Source organism: Oncorhynchus masou, chromosome 19, assembly GCF_036934945.1.
Source record: "Oncorhynchus masou masou isolate Uvic2021 chromosome 19, UVic_Omas_1.1, whole genome shotgun sequence".
Taxonomy (NCBI): domain Eukaryota; kingdom Metazoa; phylum Chordata; class Actinopteri; order Salmoniformes; family Salmonidae; genus Oncorhynchus; species Oncorhynchus masou.
Genome location: NC_088230.1, coordinates 12030350 through 12052164, shown reverse-complemented (window position 1 = coordinate 12052164; position 21815 = coordinate 12030350). Strand labels below are relative to the sequence as shown.

The following is a 21815-nucleotide window of genomic DNA, read 5'->3' as shown; positions in this document are numbered from 1 at the left end:
CCAAACATAACACTTTGTGTTCAGGACAAACTGTTAATTTTTTTCAGTGTTACTTTATTGCCTTGTTGCAAACAGGATGTGTCAATTATGTTAGTATTGCAAGCGTCACTGCAGTCCCTGGTTTGAATCCAGGCTGCATCACATCCGGCTGTGATTGGGAGTCCCATAGGGCTGCGCACAATTGGCCCAGCGTCTTCCAGGTTTGGCTGGGATAGGCTCGTCATTGTAAATAAGAATTTGTTATTAGCTGACTTGCCTAGTTAAATAAAGGTTAAATAGATTTAAAAAATAAAAAATAAAAATGTAAATGCACCATAATGCAGATACCTCAATGGTTCAACCGTAGCTATAGAACCGGGCCAAACTATAAATACCTGGCTGCTCACCAGACAGCGCGCACCCTGCCTACCTGACCAGTGCCCTGTAGACACCCCAGTGCGGTCGGTACAGGAGTTGCTGACGGGGTGGAAGACGGTCTCCCAGCCACCTGTGGCGTAGCGCCAGTTGTGGGACTCCAGGATGAGGGTGCGCTGGGTGCCGTATGCGATCATGAAGCAGTAGACCACGTGGTGCAGCTGACAGCCATAGCCACAGCCCTTGTTGATGTTACACACCAGCTTACGTGCCTTGCTGCAGTCCTGGGGGTTCTGGTGAGGGGGGAGGGAGAGGTAGAGGTAGAGAGAGGGAGGATGAGAGGGAGAGAAGGACAGATAGAGACGGAGCGGAGAGAGAGGGAGTGAAGAAAATGACAGAGGGGGATGGGGGAGAGAGACATATGGGTGTAAGAACATACATTTGACCACTTGACCTCTGGGGGACCCAAAATGGCTTTCTGAGCATTGTTCTCTAATGTATGATAACACAATTTGCCTATATCTCTCGCTCTCTTTCACTCTCTTCCCCTCTCTGTCTCTCATGACAAAGAGATCTGCCGAAATATGAGTGAGAGAAAAAAAGCATTCTCTCAAAATGGCACCTGTAAATCACGACGTGAGACCATTCCACCGTTTTCAACTACAACTCATCAGACGAGCGGTGGCAAAATGATGCCATGCGGCGCTGCGTCGTGCCCCACAGAGACAGAAGAGGAAGCTAGAGGAAGAGGAAGATATCCCACTCCCTCATTATTTCTGTTTCAATGGAAGTCAATAAACTAAGTAGACCAGACCCGGCTGCTATCGCATTGGTGTCTATGGGAGAGCCACCCCCTTAAGTAGACAGGAACTAAAAAATGTTTTCAATCCAATCAAATCACATTTTATTGGTCACATACACATGGTTAGCAGATGCTATTGCGAGTGTAGCAAAATGCTTGTGCTTCTAGTTCCGACAGGGCAGCAATATCTAACAAGTAATCTAACAATTCTACAACAACTGCCTAATACACACAAATCTAAGGTAAAGGAAAGGAATAATAATATATACATAGAAATATATGGATGAACAATGACAGAGCATATGCAAGATGCAAAAGATGGTATAAAATACAGTATATACATATGAGATGAGTAATGCGAGATATGTAAACATTATTAAAGTGGTATTATTCAAGTGAAGAGTGATCCATTTATTAATTAAAGTGGCCAATGATTTCAAGTCTATGTAGGCAGCAGCCTCACTGTGTTAGTGATGGCGGTTTGACATCCTGTTTGAGTTTCTGAGATAGAAGCTATTTTCCAGTCTCTCGCCCCCAGCTTTTATGCATCTGTACTGACCTCGCCTTCTGGGTGGCAGCGAGGTGAACAGGCAGTGGCTTGGGTGGTTGTTGGCCTTGATGATCTTTTTGGCTTTCCTGTGATATCGGGTGCTGTAGGTATCCTGGAGGAAAGGTAGTTTTCCCCCAGTGATGTGTTGTACCGACCGCACCACCCTCTTATGTTTGGAGCAGTTGCCGTACCAGGCGGTGATGCAGCCGACAGGATGCTCTCAATTGTGCATCTGTAAAAGTTTGTGAGGGTTTTAGGTGACAAGCCACATTTCTTCAGCCTCCTGAGGTTGAAGAGGCCCTATTGCACTTTCTTCACCACACTGTCTGTGTGGGTGGGCCATTTCAGTTTGTCTGTGATGTGTAAGCTGAGGAACTTAAAACTTTCCACCCATCGATGTGGTTAGGGGGCTGCTCCCTCTGCTGTTTCCTGAAGTCCACGATTATCTCCTTTGTTTCGTTGACGTTGAGTGAGAGGTTATTTTCCTGACAGCACACTCTGAGTGCCCTCACCTCCTCCCTATAGGCTGTCTCATCGTTGTTGGTAATCAAGCCTACTGCTGTTGTGTAGTCTGCAAACTTGATGATTGAGTTGGAGGCGTGCATGGCCACGTAGTCATGGGTGAACAGGGAGTACAGGAGGGGGCTAAGCATGCACCCTTGTGGGGCCCTAGTGTTGAGGATCAGAAAAGTGGAGATGTTGTTAGGCTACCCGGAACATGCCCCAGTTCATGTGATCAAAACAATCTTGAAGTGTGGATTCCGATTGGTCAGACCAGCGTTGAATAGTCCTTGTCACGGTTACATCCTGTTTGAGTTTCTGCCTATAGGAAGGGAGGAGCAAAATGCAGTCGTGGTCAGATTTGCCCGAAGGAAGGTTGGGAGAGGAGGGCTTTGTATGCATCGCGGAAGTTAGAGTAGCAGTGATCCAGAGTAAATGGCCTGAGTGAACTTAATTTATCTGCCATCTTTGGTTCCCCATCTTCTTCTCCTCACTCCGCACCAACTTGTGCCAACATCTTTCTAAATAGCAATTTACTCTGCATTGCGAGTGTTTTGCTCATTAGGCTGTCACAGCTGAAACTGGTTGGCGGTGATCATGGCGGCAAGGCGTCTGGCAAGTGCTAACGTTATCACACCGCTTGTCTGTTTAAAAACTAGAGGAGAGCTAATGTTCCTTCATGTTCCAAATGTATTACCGCCGACGTTCAATAATAACCTGAACAACACAAGCAGATGTCAACGAAGCAACAAACAAGCCACTGGGAAGATTTCCTTTGAGGAATCTGTGTGTGTGTGTGTGTGTGTGTGTGTGTGTGTGTGTGTGTGAGGTAAATATCGCTCCTCTTCTCCATATTGGCCCCATAGGTATCACACTTACAGTTGAATCGAGTACAGGCTTTACTGAATAAATAACAAAGACGGAATGTAATATGAGATTTAATTAAATTGTTTGGTGTGCGGCCTTGTCTCAGATGATGTGATGGCAGATAGCCCTATGCAAAGCTTTTGGCATTGAAACACCTCCGCTGGGGGAAAGGAGTTCCAATGACGGGCCTTAAGGTTATTATAGCTGTTGGTTGTGGGGTGGAGGATGGTTGTCGAAACTGTTGCTGAAAAACAGCAAGTGAGAGAACATGGGTAAGTGATAATTGCAGGAGTGAGCCCATAGGTTAAACAGCAAGTGTGAGGAATGTGCATTATTGTGCCATGCTTATATGCTATAAGGTAAATAGGTGAATGAGATTCCGCAGATGGCTAATAGGGAAGAGGAGAAGAGGCAAGACTGTGTTGATGATACACTACATCGCCAAAAGTATGTGGACACCTGCTCATCAAACATCTCATTCCAAAATCATGGGCATTAATATGAAGTTGGTCCCCCCTTTGCTGCTGTAACAGCCTCCACTCTTCTGGGAAGGCTTTCCACTAGATGTTGGACCATTGCTGTGGGGACTTGCTTGCTTTCGGCCCCAAGAGCATTTGTGAGGTCGGGCACTGATGTTGGGCAAATGGGCCTGGCTCACAATCAACGTACCAATTCATCCCAAAGGTGTCCAATGGGGTTGAGGTCAGGGTTTTGAACAGGCCAATCAAGTTCTTCCACAGCGAACTAGACAAACCATTTCTATTTGGATATTGCTTTGTGTATGGGGGCATTGTCATGCTGAAACAGGAACGGGCCTTCCCCAAACTGTTGCCACAAAGTTGGAAGCACATAATCATCTAGAATGTCATTGTATGCTGTAGATTAAGATGTCCCTTCCCTGGAACTAAGGGGCCTAAACAATGAAAAACAGCCCCAGACCATTATTCTTCTTCCACCAAACTTTACAGCTGGCACTATGCATTGGGGTGTTCTCCTGGCATCCGCCAAACCAGATTCATCAGTTGGACTGCCAGATGGTGAAGCGTGATTCATCACTCCAGAGAATGCATGTACACTGCTCCAGAATCCAATTGCTGCAAGCTTTACACCACTTCAGTCACGACTTGGCATTGCGCATGATGATCTTAAGCCTGTGTCCAGCTGCTCGGCCATGGAAGCCCATTTCATGAAGCACCTGTTTGAACATTTCTTGTGCTAACGTTGCTTCCAGATGCAGTTTGGAACTCGGTAGTGAGTGTTGCAACCGAGAACAAGATTTTTACACTTTATACGCTTCAGCCCTTGGCGGTCCCGTTCTTGTTTGGCCTACCACTTTGTGGCTGAGCCGTTGTTGCTCCTAGACGTTTCCACTTCACAATTACAGCACTAATTTGAAGGGGTGGCCACATACTTTTGTATATATAGTGTACATTTGTATTCAATCCGACTATGCCAGTAGAAATGGAAATGAAGTGGATTATGTTATGCTTAATGGATGAATATAAACAAGCATCCAGACCAGCCTTCCTCATTGAACGTTTGTAAACTACGTTTGATTTAAATACTAATAATCTGGTGTGTTGTTGCGAGTCTCAACAACAACGACTTGAAAGGGAGATTTACACCAGCGAGCCAATCTCTTTTGGAGCATGGCTTTAAATCAGAACGACAAACAACCATAAGCGCACAAATTCTGAACTACTTTGGTTGTTTAAAAATGACAGATGCGATTCATGCGATTCAGATGTGCTAGGAGACAAAGTTCAATGGTAATTATGGAGAGAGTGAAATACCAAGGCTGACCCATACTGCTATAGGTTAAGTAGCCCTTCAAAAACTACATTTTCTAGTTAAAATACAGTAGACTGAAAATGTGCACGTGAGTGAGTGAGAAAGAGAGAGAGAGAGAGAGAGGGTGACTCATTAAATATGACCTATAATCAGCTGGTTCAGAGCTGATGATGTGCTATAGAAGAACAAGTGAAAGTGGAAGGCTGAAAATGGAGGAGGTACTGTGTGTTTGTGACAAGGTGGTACTGTGTGACTCTGAACAAAGGGACACCAAGTAAAGGCCACTGTGTTCTCATTGAAGAGTGAGACAGACAGACAGACAGACAGACAGACAGACAGACAGACAGACAGACAGACAGACAGACAGACAGACAGACAGGCAGACAGGCAGACAGGCAGACAGGCAGACAGGTTGATGGAGTCAGCCGGGCCAGGGCCGAAGGGCGCAGGGGCTGAGGTTGGTGGTGTGGGGGAAGGGTGATGTGTGTGTGGGGGGGTGTGTGTGGGGGGTGTGTGTGTGTGTGTGTGTGTGTGCAGGAGTGTGTATATGTGCTCATGCACATCCGTGTGTGTCTGTGTGTGTTTGTAGACCTGGGATTGATGTTACTGACAGAGGTGTAAGAGGTAGACGGGTCCCTGGCTCCCTAAGTGTGTGTGTGTGTTTGTGTGTCTGCCAGCCTGTGAGGACTGTGTGTGGTTGATGAATTAGTGATGGCGGTCGCTGGAGCTGTGTGATCCCTCAGCGGTGGTGACAGCAGCTGTTAGCTATGGCGTCTCCTCCCAGCCACACTCACTCTGGCTCTCTTCATCAAACACCAAGGCTCATTAATGCTGCAGGGCCCAGCGCCGCACAGCCCCACCCCAGGCCTGCTGCATGCAAACTGGGGAAGGGAGGAGGGCTGAGGGGAGACTCCTGGGTCACTGGGGGTGGAGGGTATATGAGGGGATAACAGAAAGTGGATAGGGTCGGAGGATGGTGGGTGTGTGTGTGTGACAGGATAGATGATATACAGGGATTAGACAGCAGTCAGACCCTTAGACACGATGTGTTTCATCTATGGTGATTCTGACAGGTTTGGCTTGTGTTAGGTAGAGAAGAGCAGGTGTGAGAAAGAGTGTTTGCGTGTGCGTGTGTGTGTGTGTACCTGTAGGTAGGTGATCCTGCTCTGCACCAGGTTAGACAGGTCCCTGGCCTCCTTCACTCTCCAGTCTCCCACTCCATCAGCCTGGCTGAGGTAGTACAGGTCTGTCATGATAGACCTGCACGCACACACACACACACACACACACACACACACGCACACGCGCACACACACACAAATGCACACATACCGAAAAAGAAACCCATAAGTCCAGTGTGCTACATAGCACAGACACACATATACAGCAGTTTCCCATCTCTAAAAACCAGCATGGTTCAATTAATTTCAGTGACCCAAATCAGTCACATCCTCAGTGTGGGAAACCTCCTGAGCACAAGTACCCATGCACACTTACACACACACTTACACACACATACACTTGTGCACGTATACACATGCACACGCGTCCTCTGGCAAGACATAATCATTACTCATGCTTCCATTTTTTATCTTAAACCACAACGTGTGTGTTTGATATGAAGCCTTGTCAAACTCCTTTACCCAGAACCCATCAGGGATATATCACAGTCGCCCTGTGAGATAACGACAACTCTCCATTAGTCAACATGCACTGTAAATAAAATAAAATATATACTAATCTAGTTGTTTCAACTAATCATTACTAAGTAACTGGTTACACGTGTTATCAATTTTTTTTTTAATTGCCCAAACTTAGCTACAAATTGAGAAAACTTTGGCAAAAGTCCATTTCAAATGATGTGTTTGCTCAACTTGTCTCATATGTTCACTCAACTAAACATGATTATTTGGGCTTCTTAACTAAAAAAGTCTGTGCAACTGGTTACACACACAGTACTTTTAACATACATATTTGTAACATGTTGACATACATAATTACATTGTCCACAGTAATTATCATTCAACAGGTCCTCACCTTGGATTTGAATGCACAACATCTTGGTTCATGGCATTCCAATCCTCCTGCTATGGTACCATGCCTTTGCCAGTTATCTGTCACCTTGATTATTCTCTCAATATTGATTTGATTTTAGGTTTTTCCTGTTGTCTACTGTTGGTGGGGCATATTATTCTGTTTTATTGTTACTCCTTAATCACTATGATAAATACAATAGTTTTTCCTGAATTAAAAAATATATATATATATTTCACCTTTATTTAACCAGGTACGCTAGTTGAGAACAAGTTCTCATTTACAACTGCGACCTGGCCAAGATGAAGCAAAGCAGTGCGACACAAACAACAACACAGTTACTCATGGAATAAACAAGCGTACAGTCAATAACACAATAGAAAAAAAATAAAGTCTATATACAGTGTGTGCAAAAGGCATGAGGAGGTAAGGCAATAAATAGGCCATAGTAGCGAATTAATTACAATTTAGCAGATTAACACGAGAGTGATAGATGACCAGATGATGATGTGCAAATAGTGATACTGGTGTGCAAAAGAGCAGAAAAGTAAATAAAAACAATATGGGGATGAGGTAGGTAGATTGGGTGGGCTATTTACAGATGGACTATGTACAGCTGCAGCGATCGGTTAGCTGCTCAGATAGCTGATGTGTAAAGTTAGAGAGAGAGATGTAAGACTCAAGCTTCAGGGATTTTTGCAATTTGTTCCAGTCACTGGCAGCAAAGGAGGTGCTGGCTTTGGGGATGACCAGTGTAATATAACTGCTGGAGCACGTGCTACGGGTGGGTGTTGCTATGGTAACCAGTGGGCTGAGATAAGGCGGGGCTTTAACTAGCAAAGACTTATAGATGACCTGGAGCCAGTGGGTTTGGTGACGGATATGTAGTGAGGGCCAGCCAACGAGAGCATACAGGTTGCAGTGGTGGGTAGTATATGGGGCTTTGGTGATAAAACATATGGCACTGTGATAGACTACATCCAGTTTGCTGAGTGTTGGGGGCTATTTTGTAAACGACATCACCGAAGTCAAGGATCGGTATGATAGTCAGTTTTACGAGGGTATGTTTAGCAGCATGAGTGAAGGATGCTTTGTTGCGAAATAGGAAGCCAATTCTGGATTTAATTTTGGATTGGAGATGCTTATGTGAGTTTGGAAGGAGAGTTTACAGTCTAACGAGACACCTAGATTTTTGTAGTTGTCCACATATTTTAAGTCAGAACCGTCCAGAGTAGTGATGCTTGTCAGGCAGGCGGGTGCGGGCAGCAATTGGTTGAAGAGCATGCACTTAGTTTTACTAGCATTTAAAAGCAGTTGGAGGCCACGGAAGGAGTGTTCTATGGCGTTGAAGCTCATTTGGAGGATTGTTAGCACAGTGTTCAAAAAGGGCCAGATGTATACAGAATCTTCTACATTTGCACTCACTGTACACAGATTTTTCTATTATTTTGTGTTATTGACTGTATGTTTGTTTATGTGTAACTCTGTTGTTGTTTCTGTCACACTGCTTTGCTTTATCTTGGCAAGGTCAGAGTTGTAAATGAGAACTTGTTCTTAACTGGCCTACCTGGTTAAATAAAGGCGAAATAAAACATAAATATAAAAAAGAGGTTGGTGATGGTGAATAACCTACTTACCAGTATTTCTTTATTAATGTCTAAGAAGGCTAAAGATTGACCATACTGCCACACTGCAAAAACAAGATGGTGGAGAAGAGGATGAAAGGCTTACCTTTAGAGCTGCACATTGCAGGTTCAAACCACACTTGTACAGATTGTCCACATATGAAGTGTAAAAATTATGGTTTGGTTTGTATGACTAAATGTTACATTTGTAGTCCAATCTGGTTTCTTAAAAAATGTGTGTGTGTGGGGTGGGGGGGGGGGGTCTAAGCTGACGCAACGCATTGAATAACACATTCATAAATGGCAAAAAAAGACAGTCAAAAAATAAATCATAAGGAATATGGTTTTGAAGTGTCTGTCCTACATCTAGGAGATAAAAGAAAGCTCAGGGGGAAAAAAAGTATAATATAGTACCAGTCAAAAGTTTGGACTCCTACTCTTTCAAGGGTTTTTCTTTATTTTACTATTTTCTACATGGAAAGACATCAAAACTATGAAATATGGAATCATGTAGTAACCAGAAAAGTGTTAAAGAAATCAAAATATATTTCAGATTGAGATTATTCAATGTAGCCACCCTTTGCCTTAATGACAGCTTTGCACACTCTTGGCATTCTCAAAACCAGCTTCATGAGGTAGTCACCTGGAATCCATTTCAATTAACAGGCGTGCCTTAAGTTAATTTGTAGAATTTCTTTCCTTCTTAATGCGTTTGAGCCAATCAGTTGTGATGTGACAAGGTAAGGGTGGTATACAGAATACAGATTTGTTAAGTCGATATTAATGCAAGAACAGCTCAAATAACCAAAGAGATATAACAGGTCAGTCAATCTGGAAAATTTTAAGAATTTTGAATGTTTCTTCAAGGGCAGTAGTAAAAACCATCAAGCGCAATGATGAAACTGGCTCTCATGAGGACCGCCACAGGAAAGGAAACCGAGATTTACCTCTGCTGCAGAGGATAAGTTCATTAGAGTTACCAGCCTCAGAAATGTAAAGAACAGCTCAAATTAGCTGTCACACCCTGACCATCTCTATGGTGTAGTAGGTCAGGGTGTGACTAGGGGGTGTTCTAGTATGTCTATTTCTATATTGGTGCTAATATGATTCCCAATTAGAGTCAGCTGTTTATCGTTGCCTCTGATTGGGGATCATATTTAGGTAGCCATTTCCCCACCTGTGTTTTGTGGGATATTGTTTTGTGTTTGTGCATCACTACTTTCACATTTCGTTGTTGGTTTATTGTTTTTTGTTCAAAGTTTCACCGTTATAAAGATGTGGAACTATACTCACTCTGCGCCTTGGTCCACTCATTACGACGATCGTGACATAAGCAAAGAGAAAATACATAAACTTTTCAGAGGGGACTGTGTGAATCAGGCCTTCATGGTCAAATTTCTGCAAAGAAACCACTACTAAAGGATACAAATAAGAAGAAGAAACACGGGCAATGGACATTAGACCGGTGGAAATTTGTCCTTTGGTCTGGTGTCGTTGTGAGACGCTGTGAAGCATGGAGGAGGAGGTGTTATAGTGTGGGGGTGCTTTGCTGGTGACACTGTCTGTGATTTATTTAGAATTCAAGGCGCACTGCAGCGATATGCCATCCCATCTGGTTTGGGCTTAGTGGGACTGTCATTTGTTTTTTCATCAGGATAATGACCCAACACACCTCCAGGCTGTGTAAGGGATATTTTACCATGAAGGAGAGTGCTGGAGTGCTGCATCAGACGACCTGGCCACCACAAACTCCCAACCTCAACCCAATTGAGATGGTTTGTGATGAGTCAGATCGCACAATGAAGGAAAAGCAGCCAACAAGTGCTCAGCATGTGGGAACTCCTTCAACATGGTTGAAAAAGCAATCCAGGTGAAGCTGGTTGAGAGACTGCCAAGAGTGTGCAAAGCTATCAAGGCAAAGGGTGGCTATTTGAAGAATCTCAAATATATATTATACTCAAATTGTCACACCCTGGCCATAGAGAGCCTTTTTATTCTCTATTTTGGTTTGGCCAGTGTGTGACTAGGGTGGGCATTCTATGTCCTTTTTTCTATGTTTTGTATTTCATGATTTTTAACTCTGTCGTGATTGTATGATTTATCGAACATCGAATGGATATCTGTCAAGCTAGTAATCTGGTTAACTGGCAAGTGCTAGGCAGGGCTAATGTTAGCTATTTAGCTAGGCACCAGGTAAGTTAGCTGGCTAGAGCTAATGTTAGCTAGCTAAAGTCAGCTGAAGCTCTTGTTTCGAAACACCCCTGTCTAAAAGAGGCATAATCTGAAACTGGTTGGAATCGATGGAAGAACAGCATCAAATTCAATATGGATAAATACAGAATGAAGATGAGGAGAGGAGGATGTAAGGTCTCTGTAAACACAGGTAAAAGAAGGAGAAGCAATCCAGAGAATGAACCACCGCACTCAAACATAAAGAGACCTAGGTAAGTGGGCTGAAGTGAACTTCCTGCCAAACCTCCACCTTGGAAAGGACTCAGGGAGTCGTAAATCGCTGAGACAGGTAATGGTCCGAGAAGTTCAGAAAACGAAAGGAAGATCGATAGGAAGATGCAGAACACATTCGCCCTGTGGTACCAGGGTATAGTCACCGACACTCAAATCGTAAAGGAGTTCCTTGATCTTTGGACTGCTCTGAGCATGGAGCCGCAGGTAAAATTGCAATGCTGTATTAATATATTAGTTCTACTGAATTAAATTGTGATACAGTATTCCAAACATGTGAAAAATTCAAAATGATGTCTATTCCAAGTGTAGGTGTATGCAGAGTTCTAGCGAATTACAAACCAGAACCTGCCAAACATCTTCTATGCTGAGATTGACCGTCACACCCCTCGGTTAATGACTTTGTACAGACAGATGGCATCGAAGACTGGAAGGACTGCTGACACTTTGGTTGACATTCTGAGGTGTCATGATCTACAGGTAAGACGGTGGACTCCACATTATATTGAGATCTTGGTCTAATGCAATTATCAACTACTTATTAAACCTTGAGGGGAGATGTCCCAGACACAGATTAAGCCTAGTCCTGGACAAAAATTATTTCTATGGAGATTCTCCATTGAGCTTGCTTTTTAGTCCAGGACTAGGCTTGATAAGAATTTAAAAAGGCACCTGAATTGTACCCTTTTGGGACTATTCCACTGGTTCCATTGTACCATAAACCGACCTCAGTGAAATATTTAAAATCTCTCTCTGGTACCAGGTTAGATTAGGTAAGCCGATGTACATTCATGTATCCCTTTAGGAAAAATGTACATTCATGTATCCCTTTAGGAACACATGATGCCCACACAAGGTGTACAACTGTTCTCTGTGCTCTTCCTGTGTTGCTGCGCTAGTAAGCAAAACAGGTAGGTAGGTTTTCTGTCATTCCAGTAATATTGTATTATTGTGCCCATTCCCAATCCACCCACTCCAGCTCCTGAGGTGATCTCAGATGATTAGATGGGTGAGTATGGTCAATCTAGCCAACCATAAGTCAGTGTAGATATACAGTGCCTTGCGAAAGTATTAGGCCCCCTTGAACTTTGCGACCTTTTGCCACATTTCAGGCTTCAAACATAAAGATATAAAACAGTATTTTTTTGTGAAGAATCACCAACAAGTGGGACACAATCATGAAGTGGAACGACATTTATTGGATATTTCAAACTTTTTTAACAAATCAAAAACTGAAAAATTGGGACGTGCAAAATTATTCAGCCCCCTTAAGTTAATACTTTGTAGCGCCACCTTTTGCTGCGATTACAGCTGTAAGTCGCTTGGAGTATGTCTCTATCAGTTTTGCACATCGAGAGACTGAAATTTTTTCCCATTCCTCCTTGCAAAACAGCTCGAGCTCAGTGAGGTTGTATGGAGAGCATTTGTGAACAGCAGTTTTCAGTTCTTTCCACAGATTCTCGATTGGATTCAGGTCTGGACTTTGACTTGGCCATTCTAACACCTGGATATGTTTATTTTTTAACCATTCCATTGTAGATTTTGCTTTATGTTTTGGATCATTGTCTTGTTGGAAGACAAATCTCCGTCCCAGTCTCAGGTCTTTTGCAGACTCCATCAGGTTTTCTTCCAGAATGGTCCTGTATTTGGCTCCATCCATCTTCCCATCAAGTTTAACCATCTTCCCTGTCCTTGCTGAAGAAAAGCAGGCCCAAACCATGATGCTGCCACCAGCATGTTTGACAGTGGGTATGGTGTATTCAGGGTGATGAGCTGTGGTGCTTTTACGCCAAACATAACGTTTTGCATTGTTGCCAAAAAGTTCAATTTTGGTTTCATCTGACCAGAGCACCTTCTTCCACATGTTTGGTGTGTCTCCCAGATGGCTTGTGGCAAACTTTAAACAACACTTTTTATGGATATCTTTAAGAAATGGCTTTCTTCTTGCCACTCTTCCATAAAGGCCAGATTTATGCAATATACGACTGATTGTTGTCCTATGGACAGAGTCTCCCACCTCAGCTGTAGATCTCTGCAGTTCATCCAGAGTGATCATGGGCCTCTTGGCTGCATCTCTGATCAGTCTTCTCCTTGTATGAGCTGAAAGTTTAGAGGGACGGCCAGGTCTTGGTAGATTTGCAGTGGTCTGATACTCCTTCCAATTCAATATTATCGCTTGCACAGTGCTCCTTGGGATGTTTAAAGCTTGGGAAATCTTTTTGTATCCAAATCCGGCTTTAAACTTATTCACAACAGTATCTCGGACCTGCCTGGTGTGTTCCTTGTTCTTCATGATGCTCTCTGCGCTTTTAACGGACCTCTGAGACTATCACAGTGCAGGTGCATTTATACGGAGACTTGATTACACACAGGTGGATTGTATTTATCATCATTAGTCATTTAGGTCAACATTGGATCATTCAGAGATCCTCACTGAACTTCTGGAGAGAGTTTGCTGCACTGAAAGTAAAGGGGCTGAATAATTTTGCACGCCCAATTTTTCAGTTTTTGATTCGTTAAAAAAGTTTGAAATATCCAATAAATGTTGTTCCACTTCATGATTGTGTCCCACTTGTTGTTGATTCTACACAAAAAATACAGTTTTATATCTTTAAGTTTGAAGCCTGACATGTGGCAAAAGGTCGCAAAGTTCAAGGGGGCCGAATACATTTGCAAGGCACTGTATTGCTATATAACATATCTGTCTAGTATTCTCATCTGGATTCAGACAAACCAGAGGTTGGTGACTCACCGGTAGCCCTGCTGACAATCGTTGTTGACAACACAGAAAATCCAGTCCACTACAATCCGGTCAAGATCTGTCGTCCTGGAGAGTGAAGTTGTGGTGATTGACCTCCCCAGACTGCCGGATTCTTTCCTGGGTAATGTTTGGTCTGATTTATGCTCTACATCTCAGTTATCCAAAAGAACTGTCCAACGCGTTCAAGTTCATTCAGAAAATCCTGCTTTTAAATCCCAACTATTATTCGTTGACATTGTTGCATTTTTTTTAATGAAAGGAACCACAAAATACACTTTCTCTTACCCCCTATTCATCATTACAGTAGCACCTCTACCAGGGTTGGGGTCAATTCCATTTCAATTCAGGAAGTAAACTGAAATTCCAGTTCTAATTTCATTTTATTGGAGGCAATGAGAAAACTTGGAATTGATATTGAAATGTTAGCTAACTTCCTGCATTGAAAAGGAATTGACCCCAACCATGGTGGAAGTGCTACTGTAAAGTGTTCTCTTTAACAGTTAACCTTTGCAGTATGTAGGCTAATAATTGTAGCTCATGGTGCTTCTTAGATCTGCCGTTTTCCTTAACTTATTATTTCCTTGCTCAAATGCGTTGAGATAATTAGCATGTTGTCTACCATTATTAACATGGCACTTGAATACGTCTACCGCTGTTAGTCTTTTTTCAAGCATGTTGTCCACTGCTTGTAACACGCAGAACTTGAATAGGCCTAGCACTGACAATTATTTTTTTCGGGCTTACATATGGAGCAATGTCTCAGTGGAGGTCAGGGTCGGGTCAATTCCATTTTAAATTCAGTCAATCCAGGAAGTGAACTGAAATTCAAATGTTTTCCTCAAAGGAGGCAATGAGGAAAATATTTGAATTTCAGTTTACTTACCATATCGACTGAATTGAAAATGACTGACCCAAACCTGACCTCCACTGAGACATTGCCACATTGACCCCAATCTGTAATTGGGGTCAATTTAATTCTGGAACCTTGCACTATGTTCTCTAACATGTAAACCTTTTCCTGTATTCTCTTTAAATGTACTCTGATTGTTATTGTTACTGCAGCAATAAATCCATATTATTCTTGGTTTAAAAGCATTCATTTGTACATGTTTTTTTTTTTTTTTTACATTGCAATTATTCTGTTTGAGTCAGTGCTACTAAAGAAAAACCTACGCAATCAGTGGCCACAAAGTTTTTGATTAGATGCACAACTACCTTTTGATTTAAGTAAGTTCTAGTTTTTAATTTGCATATTAGTTGTTGCAACTTACAATAATTGATCACAGGTTAATGGCTAGGATGTAAGCATTTCACTAAAATATTAAGTTCATACAACATGAAGTTTGTAGAAAAACTACTTGAAAGTGGTGTGTTACGTTTACTTAAACATAATGAGTTTAATTGATATATTTTAAGTTACTGTAGATCATAGTAATAAAGTTAATTATAATTACTTTAATTAAGCTACCTGTAATCAAAAATGTATATTAATTAACAGAAATTGAGTACTGTGTATTTTTTAACTAAGAAAGTCAGTTAAGAACAAATTGTTATTTTCAATGACAGTCTAGGAACAGTGGGTTAACTGACTTGTTCAGGGGCAGAATGACATATTTACCTTGTCAGCTCAGGGATTCGATCTTGCAACATGTTGGTTACTAGTCCAACGCTCTAACCACTAGGCTTCCTGCCGCCCCAATCAATAATTTTAAGTTTCATAATAACAACAAAAACAAAGCAATTAGTTGCCACAAATGTATTGAGTTATGCTAACTTATTCAGTTTTACAGTGTACTTGTGCCGGCCGTTGGTGGAAGAAGGTAAGGACCAAAGCGCAGAGTGGTACGTGTTCATCATGTTTATTCCAAATTGAACACTAAAATGCAAAACAGCAAAGAGACAACCGAAACAGCTCCGTCAGGTGCAATACACACTAAACAGAAATTAACTACCCACAAAAGCCCAGTGGGAAAAAGCTACCAAAGTATGGTTCTCAAAAGTATGGTTCTCAATCAGAGACAACAAGACAGCTGCCTCTGATTGAGAACCACACCCGGCCAAACAACAAAGAAATCCCAAAACATAGAAAAAGGAACATAAAATGCCCACCCTAGTCACACCCTGGCCTAACCAAAATAGAGAATAAAAGCCTCACTATGGCCAGGGCGTGACAGTACTTGGCCTTTATTGGTATTTTTTTGTAGCTTATGTACCGTAACTTAGGCCTATTTGTGAGAAGTGCAACATCATAAGCATATTATTTTAGCAGACTTTTTATGGTTATTTCTCACATTGATTGATCAGCCATAAACTAACATGTTGCTATTGTCTACCCTTGAATCTTACAATGAGGATAATGCTTTTAGGGCCTGACGCCTCTTAAATGCGGAGAACTTTAAGTGTTTTTCCCATAGACTTGCCATTATTTTGCTACAATTACCTCCACATATCATCATGAAAAGAACTGGAAGCAGTTTGATAATCAGAGTTTTTTACATTTTGTTTTTAATTCAATAGAGTTGAATTCATCCCTGATGTTGAATTTGCCTTTTCTTACTTCCACAAAGCATTCCAGGATGTATGCAACAAGCATGCCCCTTTCAAACAATACCGAATTAAGGGCAGACAACTCTGGTTCTCAGATGAACTAGCTGACATCATAAGGAAACGGAATGGTGTGTGGTCTAAAGAGAGGAGGTCTGATTTGGCTGAAGATTGGGTGGCTTTTAAACACCTTTGGAATCAGGGTGTGACTACGACCCGAGAGCTGAAAGCAGACCACTCCCTCCAATCTACTGCTGATAATCTGAATAATCCTTAAAAATAGATGCACAGCTTTCTAAACAACTGCTGGTAGGTGGTAACTGAGAAAACCTGTTTTAATCAGCATTTTCTTGATGCAGGTGGATTATTGGATAGGGTTAAAGGTCTAAATGAGTCCCCTGCGAAATGACCTGATACCCCGTCCACTCCTTCTCCAGGTTCTGCTTCTCTGTCTCAGGTGCGTAGAGCGACGAAAGCAATTGATGTCAAACAAATCCCCTGGCCCCGAGGGTCTAGACCCCCGCCTATTACAATAAGGTGCAGACATAATTGCTCCCCCTTTAACATGCACATTTAACCTCACTATAAAATGTAATGAAATCCCCAAGTTGTGGGAATCAGCATTTTACCTACTTCTTTTGAAATGAGGTGACCACAGTCTACTGAATAACTATAAACCCATATCTAAATAGTCTGTTTTGGCAAAAGTATTGGAGTTCCTAGTCAATAAGCAGCTTAAGGCCTACTTCTAGGAAAACAATATTTTGGGTGGTATGCAATCAGGTTTCAGGACAAGCCACAACAGCACTGGTACAGTAATATTGAACGGTTTTGGATGATATTTACTGTGCTCTGGATAGGAACTTGCATTGTGTATCAGATTTGTTCATAGATATGTCAAAGGAATGGGACACTGTGGACCATAATGTATTGGTGCAAAAACTGAAGTGTATTGGGATTACTGGTCATGAGTGATTACTGGTCATGAGTGATTACTGGTCATGAGTGATTACTGGTCATGAGTGGCTCTAGAGTGGTTTGTGAAATACCTGTCAAATAGAACCCATTGTGTTAAGGCAGATGGTTGTAAGTCCGACATCATAGAGCTGCACTCAGGTGTCCCTCAATGTCATGCCCTGGTCAAAATATATTATATTTATCTTCATTTATTTGGTCAGGCCAGGGTGTGACATGGGCTATTGTGGTGTGTTTTTGTCTTGGGGTTTTTGTGGGGCGTATAGTATAGTCTATGGCTGCCTGAGGCGGTTCTCAATCAGAGTCAGGTGATTATCATTGTCTCTGATTGGGAACCATATTTAGGCAGCCATAATCTTTGAGTGTTTTCGTGGGTGATTGTTCCTGTCTCTGTGTTTAGTTTCACCAGACAGGCTGTATAGATTTTTCACGTTTCCGTCTGTTGTTTTGTTCATGTTCAGTTATTTCACGTCGCGTCTACTTTCATTCAATAAACATGAGTAACCATCACGCTGCATTTTGGTCCGCTCCTCCTTCAACAGAAGAAAGCCGTTACACTCAAGGATCCATTTTAGGTCTCCTGTTGTTTATTATCTAGATCAACAACATTGGGAGACATGTTGAGACAGCTGACGTTTAATGCGAATGACACTGTCTCTATTCAAGTTGCAAGCAGTTTGATTTTGGCTTTTGAAAAATCTCAAACTGCTTTTAACATCAAAAATAATCTGTGCAACCTGAAACGTGTTCTGAATTCCTCTTAAACAAAATACATGCTAATTTCCAATACTAAACCATGTCATTACTACCTCGGAAGGGAATTCCATACAGCGAGTCAAGAAGTACAAATATCTGGGCGTTTGGGTGGATGAGAAGCAGAGCTTCACTACTCATCTTGAGAACCTGGTAAAGAAGATCAGGTTGAGAATAGGTTTTATTACTGGTATAAGGCTCAGCCAGAAAGAGCGGCTACGGTGTACATTCCTCTCTGTCTTGGACTACAGGGATGTCATTTATATGCTGACCTCAAGCACTACCATGAAGGCACTTGATTCTGTGTTTCACGCAGCTCTTAGGTTTATTACCAACCAAAAGCTTTTGACACACCACTGTGACCTCGATAGTGCTGTTGGCTGGTCTTCGTTGACTCCACAGTACATAGATCATAGTATACCAATCTTGAAGCCTAAAGGCCATTTTGGGTAAACTGCCACTATCTCTGTTATTATTTGATAAGGTCAGAAAATATATATCAGTTATGGTCTCACTCCAACTTACTTTTAACGGTTCCTTATAATCAGAACGGATCATGGCAAAAAGGCGCTTCAGCTACTCAGCTCCGTGGTCTTGGAATTATCCCCAGGCCAGCTTGAAACACCATGGTCTTGTTCCCTTGGAGGTGTTCAGTTGGATGACATATTACTGAGGAATGTGATTGTCATTAGGATTTGATGCAGTGGTACATACAGTGCCTTGCGAAAGTATTCGGCCGCCTTGAACTTTGCGACCTTTTGCCACATTTCAGGCTTCAAAAATAAAGATATAAAACTGTATTTTTTGTGTGAAGAATCAACAACAAGTGGGACAACATGAATGAAGTGGAACGACATTTATTGGATATTTCAAAATTTTTTAACAAATCAAAAACTGAAAAATTGGGCGTGCAAAATTATTCACCCCCCTTAAGTTAATACTTTGTAGCGCCACCTTTTGCTGCGATTACAGCTGTAAGTCGCTTGGGGTATATCTATATCAGTTTTGCACATCGAGAGACTGACATTTTTTCCCATTCCTCCTTGCAAAACAGCTCGAGCTCAGTGAGGTTGGATGGAGAGCATTTGTTCCCATAGCAACGATTAAAACATTCCCTAACCAGAAACCGTGGATTGATGGCAGCATTCGCGTGAAACTGAAAGCGCGAACCACTGCTTTTAATCAGGGCAAGGTGTCTGGTAACATGACCGAGTACAAACAGTGCAGCTATTCCCTCCGCAAGGCTATCAAACAAGCTAAGCGTCAGTACAGAGACAAAGTAGAATCTCAATTCAACGGCTCAGACACAAGAGGCATGTGGCAGGGTCTACAGTCAATCACGGACTACAGGAAGAAATCCAGCCCAGTCACGGACCAGGATGTCTTGCTCCCAGGCATACTAAATAACTTTTTTGCCCGCTTTGAGGACAATACAGTGCCACTGACACGGCCTGCAACGGATGCGGTCTCTCCTTCACTGCAGCTGAGGTGAGTAAAATATTTAAACGTGTTAACCCTCGCAAGGCTGCAGGCCCAGACGGCATCCCCAGCCGCGCCCTCAGAGCATGCGCAGACCAGCTGGCTGGTGTGTTTACGGACATATTCAATCAATCCCTATACCAGTCTGCTGTTCCCACATGCTTCAAGAGGGCCACCATTGTTCCTGTTCCCAAGAAAGCTAAGGTAACTGAGCTAAACGACTACCGCCCGTAGCACTCACTTCCGTCATCATGAAGTGCTTTGAGAGACTAGTCAAGGACCATATCACCTCCACCCTACCTGACACCCTAGACCCACTCCAATTTGCTTACCGCCCAAATAGGTCCACAGACGATGCAATCTCAACCACACTGCACACTGCCCTAACCCATCTGGACAAGAGGAATACCTATGTGAGAATGCTGTTCATCGACTACAGCTCGGCATTCAACACCATAGTACCCTCCAAGCTCGTCATCAAGCTCGAGACCCTGGGTCTCGACCCCGCCCTGTGCAACTGGGTACTGGACTTCCTGACGGGCCGCCCCCAGGTGGTGAGGGTAGGTAACAACATCTCCTCCCCACTGATCCTCAACACTGGGGCCCCACAAGGGTGCGTTCTAAGCCCTCTCCTGTACTCCCTGTTCACCCACGACTGCGTGGCCACGCACGCCTCCAACTCAATCATCAAGTTTGCGGACGACACAACAGTGGTAGGCTTGATTACCAACAACGACGAGACGGCCTACAGGGAGGAGGTGAGGGCCCTCGGAGTGTGGTGTCAGGAAAATAACCTCACACTCAACGTCAACAAAACTAAGGAGATGATTGTGGACTTCAGGAAACAGCAGAGGGAACATCCCCCTATCCACATCGATGGAACAGTAGTGGAGAGGGTAGCAAGTTTTAAGTTCCTCGGCATACACATCACAGACAAACTGAATTGGTCCACTCACACAGACAGCATCGTGAAGAAGGCCCAGCAGCGCCTCTTCAACCTCAGGAGGCTGGAGAAATTCGGCTTGTCACCAAAAGCACTCACAAACTTCTACAGATGCACAATCGAGAGCATCCTGGCGGGCTGTATCACCGCCTGGTACGGCAACTGCTCCGCCCTCAACCGTAAGGCTCTCCAGAGGGTAGTGAGGTCTGCACAACGCATCACCGGGGTAAAACTACCTGCCCTCCAGGACACCTACACCACCCAATGTTACAGGAAGGCCATGAAGATCATCAAGGACATCAACCAGCCGACCCACTGCCTGTTCACCCCGCTATCATCCTGAAGGCGAGGTCAGTACAGGTGCATCAAAGCTGGGACCGAGAGACTGAAAAACAGCTTCTATCTCAAGGCCATCAGACTGTTAAACAGCCACCACTAACATTGAGTGGCTGCTGCCAACACACTGACACTGACTCAACTCCAGCCACTTTAATAATGGGAATTGATGGGAAATGATGCAAATATATCACTAGCCACTTTAAACAATGCTACCTTATATAATGTTACTTACCCTACATTATTCATCTCATATGCATACGTATATACTGTACTCTATATCATCGACTGCATCCTTATGTAATACATGTATCACTAGCCACTTTAACTATGCCACTTTGTTTACATACTCATCTCATATGTATATACTGTACTCGATACCATCTACTGTATTTTGCCTATGCTGCTCTGTACCATCACTCATTCATATATCCTTATGTACATATTCTTTATCCCCTTACACTGTGTATAAGACAGTAGTTTAGGAATTGTTAGTTAGATTACTTGTTGGTTATTACTGCATTGTCGGAACTAGAGGCACAAGCATTTCACTACACTCGCATTAACATCTACTAACCATGTGTATGTGACAAATAAAATTTGATTTGATTTGATTTGAACAGCAGTTTTCAGTTCTTTCCACAGATTCTCGATTGGATTCAGGTCTGGACTACTTGGCCATTCTAACACCTGGATATGTTTATTTTTGAACCATTCCATTGTAGATTTTGCTTTATGTTTTGGATCATTGTCTTGTTGGAAGACAAATCTCCGTCCCAGTCTCAGGTCTTTTGCAGACTCCATCAGGTTTTCTTCCAGAATGGTCCTGTATTTGGCTCCATCCATCTTCCCATCAATTTTAAACATCTTCCCTGTCCCTGCTGAAGAAAAGCAGGCCCAAACCATGATGCTGCCACCACCATGTTTGACAGTGGGAATGGTGTGTTCAGGGTGATGAGCTGTTTTGCTTTTACGCCAAACATAACGTTTTGCATTGTTGCCAAAAAGTTCCATTTTGGTTTCATCTGACCAGAGCA

General features: G+C 42.8%; 1 protein-coding gene across 1 annotated transcript in view; it reads right to left on the bottom strand.

The window, feature by feature from the left end:
• LOC135505812 (alpha-(1,6)-fucosyltransferase-like) overlaps positions 1 to 21815 on the bottom strand; it is a 159305-nt gene that overhangs the window by 24644 nt on the left and 112846 nt on the right. The window contains exons 5-6 of the mRNA XM_064924966.1: positions 6011 to 6125; positions 410 to 647 (exon numbers count right to left, since the gene is read on the bottom strand). Of these exons, the coding sequence (XP_064781038.1) occupies positions 410 to 647; positions 6011 to 6125 (353 nt within the window). The remainder of the gene's footprint in view (positions 1 to 409; positions 648 to 6010; positions 6126 to 21815) is intronic.